The following is a 12334-nucleotide window of genomic DNA, read 5'->3' as shown; positions in this document are numbered from 1 at the left end:
ACCGGAGAACGAACCCGGATCTTGATATTTCTATTTCGGTTAAAACATTTTGCAGTTATGTCAAATATTTTATCTTTATAGTTATAAATGTTGGTATCGTCTGCGACCAAGCACGCTGTTGTGTTACTACTCCGGAAGATCGTTGATATAAATTACAAAAAGAGGCGGCCCTAAGACGCTTCCCTGGGGGATTCCGGTTGTTATCTCCATCACTTTTGACAATTCCCCGTTTACTATCAAGTGCAGTTATGTTGATATGACAACGAATTTTTTCAAGTGTTTGAAAATGCAAAAAGGTAATGTAAAGAGCTTAAACGCCAAAACCGCTGCGAAACATCCGCAAGAGGTTGTGCACAGTTTAGAATTCTAAAAATATGCCCGTTAAATATTAAAATATTTCGTCATTCAAAACTTGATCCTGCTCTCAAAATCATCCGCAACCCCCGACAGTGCAATGTGCGAATGCAGTTTATCGTGCTATGAACGCACTTGGATCTATGTTATTTTGTCTCTTACAAAAACTACAAATCTAGACATTGCAGCATATATCGACTTTATTGTATTACAGACTTAGAGTGGTTTAAATGGAATTATCCATTTTGTGTCCTGTTTTGTTAGGTTGCCTACAGGCTTTCTCTCATATCGATAAAAAAGGGAGCTTCACACGTATCATTGATCTGGACTCCAGATCACAATACTTCTTAACTTTAAGTACGTGATCAATTCTCAGGTATATTTCAAAGAATTCGTTATTGAAAAAGTAAAATAATTATGCATTAATAAAACTCAAGAAAATCTCAAATTAGATTACATGTATTGGAAAAGAAATGAGAAATTTAACAGAATTTCAACTTAAAGTGGTCTTCGAGTTCAGGAGTTTGATACCAGGAACTGGTGGTAAGTTTATCGTACAGTGAATATTTTTGGGATTCCGTCCTGTATATTGTTTAATAATAACTGTTTTGGTTGTTATCGTAACTGCCGTCTATTCCTCTACATGACGTACGATACGTCTATTCCGCTACATGACGTAAGAGTATAAGACTCTTTCATGCCCAGGGGTGTAGGATAGGGACATTCCACCCGAGGGGTTTCCAAATTTGGGTGGAATTTCCCTATCCTACCCCCTTGGGCATGAAAGAGTATTTTTCTCTCATTCCAACCACCAGAATATGGACTGGCCCCCATTTTGAAAATACCAATTTTTCCTGAGCTTTTTAGACGAAAACGAATCAGCCAGCAAGATTGAGCATATCCAATATTTGTAAACAACGTTTGCCCAGAAAAAATAATCACATCTTTCTAACGTGTACAGTTTACATAAAGTAAAAGGTTTTAATTTCACCACGTCGCCTTTTCCGCATTGCGGCATCGGAGAGTTCCAAATTCGTGACGTCACGTCATTGTTGAGCCGTTGTGACGTCACGTCACGTGAAATGGGGTGTAAGATAGAACTTTCCTACAACCCTTTCTTACCCTGGACAGCTCTATCTTACACACAGGGAAATGGGAGAAAGAAATTTCCTACACTCCTTTCTTTCCCGGGACGATACGTCTATTCCGCTACATGACGTAAGATAATCTATTCCTCTTCATGACGTACGATACCTCTATTCCTCTTCATGACGTACGATACGTCTATTCCTCTTCATGACGTACGATACGTCTATTCCGCTACATGACGTACGATACGTCTATTGTACTACATGACGTACGGTACGTCTATTGGACTACATGACGTACGATACGTCTTTTCCGCTACATGACGTACAATACCTCTATTGTACTACACGACGTACGATACGTCTATTGTACTACATCACGTACGATACGTCTATTCCGCTACATGACGTAAGATAATCTATTCCTCTTCATGACGTACGATACCTCTATTCCGCTACCTGACGTACGGTACGTCTATTGTACTACATGACGTACAATACCTCTATTGTACTACACGACGTACGATACGTCTATTGTACTACATGACGTACGATACGTCTTATCCTCTACATGACGTACGATACGTCTTTTCCGCTACATGACGTACAATACCTCTATTCTGCTACATGACGTATGATACGTCTATTGTACTACATGACGTATGTTACGTCTATTCTGCTACATGACGTACAATACTTTCACATTGTTTCCGGTGAAATATGAAATGAACAGGAAAGGAAGTTCCGACCTAGTCCGTTTGTAGGAGATGCACTATCATACTACAGTCCAAGTATCACTGTTACCATTTCATTGATGTTAGTCAGTAGTTAAAGTGGTGTTTGTTGTGAATTTTATAGCCCATATATAAATATGAATAGATATTATGACCCTAAATACCACCTGCCAGACAACGTATACCCAGCACAGCTATAAAAGTGTCAACCGTATTTCTTATACAATGGGATTACACAGTAGCAATCACACCTGAACAGTTATTCTGTATAACTTTCAGAAAACAACTCTTCTAGCTACTTTCCTACTTTCCGTCACATATTCCAAATAGTTCAAACAGATACACGTTATATATGCATCGAAATGGTTATATAGAACTGTTGTGTATCATTCTGTTCAGACAGGTTTTGGTATGTTATTATAAACTGGTTCTGGAGTGTATGAGTCTGCCTTGTTTTGTTTTGACATGCTGTTATGTTTAGTTCTGGTTACACAGGGTATGCTATGTAGCATTCTGTTTAGTTTTGGTGTGTCTACTTTTGTTTTGAAATGCTCGTTATGTTTAGTTCTGGTTACACTGGGTATGATATGTAGCATTCTGTTTAGTTTTGGTGTGTCTAGTTTTGTTTTGACATGCTCGTTATGTTTAGTTCTGGTTACACTGGGTATGATATGTAGCATTCTGTTTAGTTTTGGTGTGTAGTTTTGTTTTGACATGCTCGTTATGTTTAGTTCTGGTTACAGAGGGTATGATATGTAGCATTCTGTTTAGTTTTGGTGTGTAGTTTTGTTTTGACATGCTCGTTGTGTTTAGTTCTGGTTACACAGGGTATGATATGTAGCATTCTGTTTAGTTTTGATGTGTCTACTTTTGTTTTGACATGCTCGTTGTGTTTAGTTCTGGTTACACAGGGTATGATATGTAGCATTCTGTTTAGTTTTGGTTAGTCTAGTTTTGTTTTGACATGCTCGTTATGTTTAGTTCTGGTTACACTGGGTATGATATGTAGCATTCTGTTTAGTTTTGGTGTGTAGTTTTGTTTTGACATGCTCGTTGTGTTTAGTTCTGGTTATACAGGGTATGATATGTAGCATTCTGTTTAGTTTTGATGTGTCTACTTTTGTTTTGACATTCTCGTTGTGTTTAGTTCTGGTTACACAGGGTATGATATGTAGCATTCTGTTTAGTTTAGCTTTGACATGCTCGTTGTTTTTAGTTCTGGTTACACAGGGTCTGATATGTAGCATTCTGTTTAGTTTTGATGTGTCTAGTTTTGTTTTGACATGCTCGTTATGTTTAGTTCTGGTTACACAGGGTCTGATATGTAGCATTCTGCTTCTACATACTTTGGTTTGAGTATCGCTTTGTTCCTACAGGTTTTGGTGTCTGTATCACTTTGCTGATGGATTTTGCCATTCAACTTTCTGGTTATTAGATTTTTCTATAAAGCTCCCTCCTTTTACACTCTTTATAAACTGAATAATGAGAACATCTACATTTCTTCACTGTTACAATAAGACATGTAAAGTGACCGACAAACTTTTGTTGTATCCCTAATGATCCTTTGTAATATTTTAATCTTCTGACAGCTGCTTAAATTCTGACATGTCCTAGTGATTTGAAAAGTCTTTCAGATTTATGTCCAAATTTCAAAATACAAAATTTTCTTTATCATTCATTGTTTAGTGAAATGATACATATATGTGCAATATACACATGTATAATTTGTTTGTACTGTATATTGGGAATTTTTTGCCCAGCCAAACATTTACCATTCGACCATGAAATCAATTTTCACCCTTCACATTTAATTATTATGTATATCATGCTATTAATCTATATATGCGGTAATGACAAATTCGCCCTTATCGGGAAAGGCGAAACAGGCGAAAAATCAAACTGCAGCGAAAATGTCCTGGTACTGTATATGGCACTGAACCGTAAAAAAAAACAATTATCAATCAAGTTCACTTCATGATTCGGGGTCTGGTCTCCATCTCCCCATCAGCTGTATTGATAGCAAATAAAACAACAAGACAAGGAGTTTATATTGGGCATTTTTATTTCGGCCCACTAGACCGATATCATTTACACAATCATCTACCGTCAAGTATTCTGTACAAAACATCTTCTGGGGGGGCCAACCAAGTACCTAGTAATCATGGTGATGCTTGGACAAGAGCAGACAACTCTCAACCACAATTTGTAAACATGACATCAGAGGTCATCTCCAGTCTGGTTTACTGAACACTCGTTACAAATGTATATTCAAAATCTTAGGTTTAGAACAAGTTACAATACACATCGCTGTCTTTTTCATTTTGACGGTTTGACAGGAAGTTAGTGTAACCTTAGCAATGCCTATCTTTGTGTTCGTTTTTTCATTTCACTCGTTTCATCAGTAAATCAGACTTTCTCACAAAATAACATGTACACAATTCATTTATACACAACATTTACAAGGGACCATGCCATCATTTATACACAACATTTACAAGGGACCATGCCATCATTTATACACAACATTTACACAGGGTCATGGCTCGGAGAACACAACATCATTTAAGCAAATGACTTTCACTTGTAAAGCAATGACACAATCACTGTAGTCCGAACTTCTTGTTTCTTTATCCAGACAAAGATGAGAAATGTTCTGGCATCATTTCAAGCAACCTTTGAATTTGTGTCAAATTTACCAATTCATCATAGATGGATAAAAATCAACTTTAATCCATTTAGAAGCGACATTAACTCATTTACCCCTGACGACACATTTGAACTCTTCCAATTCCATGGAATAGTTCATTATGAAATTTCAGGGTTGAATGATATGTATGCTATTCAGTTGATCATTTGTAGAATTTAAGTGTTAAAACTGTATTACATAAGCTGCATTAAAGTATTAAAATACAAGGGAAAGCCATTTCAACAAAAATTAGGTGGCACAAAAAACCTGAAAATTTAAAGGTATTGTTTCAGCACCTGAATAAAACTTAACTGTTCATAAAACTTTGAAATTATGTAAATTACTGAATCTATCAGTTAAAATTTCAGTAAAATTGACAGATGAAAGAGAAACAAATTATAAAATATACACAAATATGGTCAGTGTCATTTCAAAATACCAAATGAAATTCCAATCACACTGAAAAAATACATCATTGATTAAAAAGTATCTATATCAAATAGATTAAAACAGGGTAGGATGTACAGTATAAAGTTGATTCATATATACAAAATATTGCACAAATTGGAAACAACATTTTTCACAAAACGAAAAGAAAGTTTTCTGGTTAAAGAGTTATCTCCCTTGTGAGAAACCAAGCAGCACCATGATATGACCAAACTTGGACTCCATACTAATTATTCAAAATCAAATTTTAGCTCCACATAAAACCTCAAGAAATGTTGAAGTCAGTACATGATTAAATTGGGACATCAATTTGACATCATCTTGAGAATTTGAAACAAGAATTGACTAATCATTTAGCAGAAGACACTGGACAGAAAGTGCCACTCGAAGCCTGGGTGACATGTCAGCACACAATGTATTAACCTTTTAAATGTCTCTCTCGCCCCAAACATTCTACCCACACTCCTACGATTCACACATACAGGGTTTTACAGTGATGACCACACTTAAAGCTAAATGATATAAAAAGTTCCAGAAGACAATATTCCTGTTGTATAACAGCGACTGATGCGGCCTATTTTCTCATTCAATACAAGTTGTTCAAGCAGACATCCATACATACCTAATTCCCATCACATAAGTTGCATTTTTACTGCATTTGGTTTCATGACATTAAAATATATTCCATCATTTATGCACCTCCTTCTTCAACACAACCATAAGCACCGCTTTCCTATTTCTGCCAAAATGGCTCGTCAGTATGTCTCACCTGTGATGTAGCGTCTCACCTGTGTCCTCTATAAATAACTGTTTGTCCCTCAATACCTTTCACCACCCTAGGATGATCCTCGGATGATCATTTCTTGGTCACTTTCATTGAAATGCACTTTTTATAAGATACTGTTGTGATATTGTAAATGTTGCATAAATATTAAATGCATTTCCTTAACCCCTGATTTTTTATAATGAACTATTCCAACTTTTGAATTGGAAAAGTTCAAATGTGTTTTCAGGGGTGAATGAATTAACATTCTACACATCAACTACTATATCTATGTTAACTTATCATCCTACAGAATTATAACCAAATTCTAGGGTTTTGTCACATACGCAGCAAAGTATACTGGGTAATGAATTAAAGTGAATCTGCTTAATTTTGACACAACAAAATATTACAATAGCTTAAAAAAAAGAGAGATTTATATGGAAAAGAAGTTGGCTAATTTAGGATTTGGCAACCCATTTCACTCTTAATGCAGTTTTTTTTTTATAAAATTATGGCAAAGATTTCCAGCAGTAAATTTTGGTAATACCCTTTTTATGACACAAAGTAAAAGAAAACAAACGCCAACAATATACCACATAACATCTGTACAACCATGTTCACAGAAGTTCTCATTAAAAGTCAAAACTTAAATATCAGCTACAGAAGATGGGATTCAGCCTGTTCTCAATGTCAACACTGATGAAATGTTGTAAATCTGATGTCAGTACACTTTATGTAAATAAATGTCTACTTCAAGATGACAATACACAGCATGACTGCAGAAGTTGGCATTATATTTTCAGCAAGTCACAACGAGCACAACTACATATTAAAAATATATACAATGCTTGTGGTAAAAAATTATGATCTTTCTTTTCTTTCTGGGACAGACAAACTCATCAAAATTTCTTTTCCTTTTCAATTCTACTTCAATGTTTATACATTTTATACAGTTTAAAATCAGCAAAACATTGTACATTTTGGACTTCTTGGTAGAAAATCTCCAACATCAAGGGGAAACAAATACATCTTGGTAAATGGATTTCAGCATGTCAAACATACATGATAATGAAATTGAAATACAGAGGTTTTATTCTGAGTGAAAATTGACACATTTTCGTATCATGTCTGTTGACAAGAGTTATGTCCTGTGTTGGATTGGACAACAGAATTACACCATATTTCACTCCAGGGATATATTTTTATAACTTTTTGTCCATACAAAAATACCAGATAGTTGTATTATTTTGGTACTTCTTTGCTATTTCAGAACCTTATAACACTATCAACACTTCAAAAAGTCCACTGGATGCCTGATCCAGTATAAGGACAAAGGATTAAAGAAATTGAACGATGTTATTATCTGTATTGGAGTATTCAAACTGAGCAATACACAAATAAGACGGTTAAATTTTCGGTTAACAAGAATGTTTAATCTCAGTGACTGCTGTAGATGCTATGGAAGTACATGTACTTGGGCAAATTGAACAAAATAAAGTTTTAAAAATCTCTTTCAATTGATTTTTTTTTTTTTTTGTGGCGACACATTCTTAATTACCTTCAAGACAAACAAAATCTGTCAAGTAACAAATATTTATCAGAACAGGCTTAACAAATAAACAGGTCAACTGAAAATAAATGGTAATTCATTGGAATAAACAAAACCTTTGACCAAATTTGCTTCTGTAAACAGAACAGCGAAATTGTCTGTATTTGTAAAAGTAAATAAAAGCAAGTTTGGAAAAATGCAAAAAAATAGAGTACAGTAATCAATTATTGAGTAGAAAAGCTTTGTGATATACATTTGTGTATAACAACTGTTACTTGGTGTATTCATATGTGGTATTCAGTTTATCAACATGTCCGTGGAGCAAGCGATCAAACGGTTACCTTTATCGTCAGAAATGATTCAGATCAACATTATCTATTTCTGTTGATTCATCTAATAGCTCCTCAATGAAGCATATACTATTGCTTAATCACATTAATATGGTAAATTAAAATTGTTCAATCAATTTTTGGAATTAAAAGCCAGCAGTAATGTAAATATTGAAGTGAATTGCTGATTTCATTTTGACAACAACTTCAAAAATAAAAATTTGACAACCAGTTGAAATAAATTAAAACAAACTAAAATTTGTCTTTTCTAAAATATATACGTGTGATAACCATGCCATGAACAGCTATGCAGGCAAACCACATCTCTTACTACCTTGGGAAACGGAGATCTTACGACAAAACATGCTGCAACAATGAAAGATTATGCAAAGAAGAAAGAAAAGACAAAGAAAGATTTACAGAAAGAAAGAAAGAAAAATAGCAGCTGTACAAATCAATCTAGCGTCTGTCCAAGTGTGAATGAGACGTTTACCAAATCACTGAGAACCCGAACGAAAGGCAAGCTTATCACAACAATGGCATGCACACAGGGCCCTACTGCAAATATCCAGCTACCCAAACAAAATCACTCAAAGAAATTCATCGGTTGAATAAAAATAATAAAATTGTGGTTTTAAATTATCATAAAATCAATCACAAGTGACTTAAACAGAAGACAGCGACAACCATTCAGAGTATAAATAGAAAAGTTACGATCTCCAGACGAGGTGGGCCAGGAAGAAGGAGGAGCCAAGGTGATCATGTGACGAGTCACGTGACCTGTAGCGACTAGGCCTACTGCTGTTGAAGGTTTAGTAGTTAAAAGCACCAAGCACGAGTCCGCGGTAACAGGAGGTGCCTCCTGCTATCAGCCCATACTGAACGCGCACACAAAGAAACAGGTCTTAGTCCAGCTAGTGTGCCAATCATGGAAGGAAGCTGTAACCATGGAGATGAGGGTCAGGGTGAAGGTCAGAGGTCATGAGTCGATGACTGAATCGCCTAAAGTGAAAGTAAGAAGACAACTAGGCTTAAAGCCATAATCAAATCTGACTATACATACATATATTAGACAACCCTTCCAATCATAGCTGTTGCTCAGTACTTTGAATTCATGGTTTTTCTGTACCAAGGCCACGATTGCAAGGGTTAAGGGCACACAAACAAATTCTGTGTTACATAACAGTCACACTCACTTTCTCCCGCAAAATCTTCTAAAATAAATTACATTTGCAAACATGCTAAAAACAAGTTGGCGATACATGAGCATACAGTTTGAAGTATACAAGTTGTATGAACTACAGGAGGATATGTTGGGACTTGGTCATGCAGACTAACGAGTAAACTGTACATTCATAAATACTTTTTACATTATCACACAAGAAAACAAACAAATTCCTGTCCATTACTATCTCTCCGCTGATTCTCCTGTCATGTACTGCCTCATTCCATCTGCTAAAATTTTGATTTATCAAACAAATTTTCTGAGCAAATATGACAGTATGTCATATATGTCTTTCCCTTAATGATTTCTCACCATTTCTAAAAAAAGTTATCCCATTCAGGAAATCAGATCTCCAATTTTTTATATAATTCTCTAAAAAATGTAAATATGAAAATCAACTGTGTTCTTCAGCATGCAAATAATAATGAGAGCTGATTGGCTGTATAGAGGCCACATGATTGATCACATGACGTCCACAAAAAACTCACATGGATTTCCCATAGCCATTTTGAAAGACTGTCTGCTGCCACTTAAATCCTGCGGCATATTAGACAGGTCCCTCGGGGGAGGAGGCAGTGCTTGGCCCGGCATCATATTTGGTGGCATCATATTTGGTGGCATCATATTTGGTTGCATCATATTAGGGGGCATCATATTAGGGGGCATCATATTTGGTGGCATCATATTAGGGGGCATCATATTTGGTGGCATCATATTGGGAGGCATCATGTTTGTTGATGGCGGTGCCGGCACTACTTGTACACGCCGAGCACTTGCTAGACTTGCTGTCTCAGTATCACTGCCCCCACTTCCCGCGGGACTCCCGGACTTTCTGTCTGATTTCTCTTTTTCCTTCCGACTGCTTCCAGATGCACTGCTTCCTGAAACACCAAAAATTCACACCTTTTAAAATCACCTTCATTTCAAAAATCGTAGCTGAAAGTTACAAAACAGTAATTTATTATCAGTTAATTGAAAAAGACTTCTAACAAGTAATTTTGTTTAAACATTTTATGGGTAAAGACATTCCTAGTTATACTAAGGATACATATGTTCTAGTTTCATGTGTAAGTTTGCATAAATGGAACTATCACTGTTGTTACATTGATAAATGATGGGTTGTTGACTGAACAGGTATCACGTCGTGACACAGTATTAGCAGATTAGTCGTCACAACGTTACGTTAGTGCATGCTTTCATTGTGTTATTTCCGTTCCAAAGAGTTGAGGAAACAAAGCCTTAAGGATTTTGTCTAGCTGATTGATACTTTGAAATCAATCACCCCTGAAGACACATTTGAACCCTTCCAATTCCAAGGATGGATTAGTTCATTATGAAATTTCAGGGGTGAAGGAGTCAATAAAACATGTAGAGTTTAACGGTAGATCTATGAATGAGAAAATAATATTACAAGAAAGTAGGGCATCTGTCTTTGAGGTCTAATAAGACTGCTAGGTCTAAACAATTGTTTTCAAGACCTTTACACAGCCGATCTTTAAAACTTTTTGTTGTACCAAGATTATTTTAAAGTTGATCGTTTTGGCTATTCTAGTAAATATTTCAGCTGAATTCAATTTCTTGAACTCTGCAAGCAAGTTGAAAAAATAGAACAGTAACTCAAATTGAAAATTTCAATTAAAAATACCATAATGACCATCATTTCCTTTCACAACCCGTGATAGGAAATGATGGTCATTATGGTAAAATTTACCCGAGTCATGACAATTAATTTCATAATGTAAGCCTTTTTCTTGGTGCTAAAACTGCAATAGGAAAAGGAGCTGTTTGGGTTTGGGAAACGGGTAACAATATAGAGGATCTATATAACAGGTACATATACACAGGTTATAAATACTAGCAAATGTAACAGGTACATATACACAGGTAATAAATACTAGCAAATATAACAGGTACATATACACAGGTAATAAATACTAGCAAATATAACAAGTCTACAAATACGGTATTCTGCCAAGGTGAATATCAATTTTTATTGACCCGAAACAATTGTGACATTTACAGACAAGAAAAAATGGTCCATATCTGTAACAATATCTAAACATACACAACAACAATATTGCAATCCACCTTAGCAACTTTTCTTATATGACGTTTGTGTATTATCAGCAGAGTGATACTTCCAATATTGAATTTTGTCACATTCAACATCACAAAAAAAATATGAAAAAAAAAGATTTTTTTTTTAATAATAATAGATTTTATCTAAATTAGATAACACATTGAGTCAAGGAATCATCTCCCATGTGGTCGACTGAATTCTTTGTTATGGAAAAATTGGAAGTGAGCACAAAAATACTTGTAGGGCACATGCAATCCATGTTCTGATCCAACATCAATATTTACAAAGGTCACATAACAAAAAACACCAATTCATACTTGGTATATTTATGTCACAATTAGTATAAAGTAGTCAGAATTTATGAAAAATTCTGAATTTTGTATAAAAAAGCCATTTACATGCAATTACTGTATAAATCAATGTTATACATAGGTAACAATAAATAAAGAATAATATATAAAATAAAGAATAATGTATAAATAGGCATTGCAAATAGATCTTGACAGGGAACAATTTTTTCTACAAACAATCATAAAACATATACAATACTGTTAAACAGAAAATGTAAAAAAAACTTATGCTACATCTATATGTTAAACTGGCTAATATATACTGAAACGTTACAGAACTGGCCTGACAGACATCAATTTACATGTATACAGATGCCCTCTGACAAGGATAGACTAATGGAGAAAAATATCAAACAAGGATCTTGTCAAAAAAAGAAAAAATGTACATTTTAATCTTAAAAAACTTTTTATTAGCTTCAATAACACCAGATCGATTGTAGACCTATGCATCACATTTTTGAGTTTATATGAACATGGATGATGTAATACAATGTACACCGAAAAGCATAGGGGTAAATCAATTACTCAAATAACAGATTACATGTGCTTAGTGTATTATTATTAACTTGGAATAACTGGTTATTTATGAAATATGCTGTGTAAAAAAATATTTCTAACCACACCATCCACAAGATTCCACATTGATACGGGTAATTGTGTTGGTGCTCTGACACACACGAGCTGAGTACAGGTATACAGGTATAACAACAGCTACTATTGTTGAGA

The 12334-nt window shown here is 35.0% G+C and overlaps 1 protein-coding gene across 6 annotated transcripts in view; it reads right to left on the bottom strand.

Moving 5' to 3' along the window:
- Positions 1-4219: 4219 nt before the first annotated feature.
- The window catches only part of LOC110455289 (segment polarity protein dishevelled homolog DVL-3-like), a 55943-nt gene continuing 47828 nt past the window's right edge, over positions 4220-12334 (bottom strand). For 5 of the 6 annotated variants that reach the window (XM_021505325.1, XM_021505328.1, XM_021505327.1 and 2 more), the window contains one exon: positions 4220-10059. In XM_021505325.1, the coding sequence (XP_021361000.1) occupies positions 9641-10059 (419 nt within the window). In that variant the 3' untranslated portion in view covers positions 4220-9640. The remainder of the gene's footprint in view (positions 10060-12334) is intronic. The other variant, XM_021505326.1, reaches the window with a different exon arrangement.

This window comes from Mizuhopecten yessoensis, unplaced genomic scaffold, assembly GCF_002113885.1.
Source record: "Mizuhopecten yessoensis strain PY_sf001 unplaced genomic scaffold, ASM211388v2 scaffold8195, whole genome shotgun sequence".
NCBI lineage: Eukaryota > Metazoa > Mollusca > Bivalvia > Pectinida > Pectinidae > Mizuhopecten > Mizuhopecten yessoensis.
This window is presented reverse-complemented; position numbering and strand designations above follow the sequence as displayed.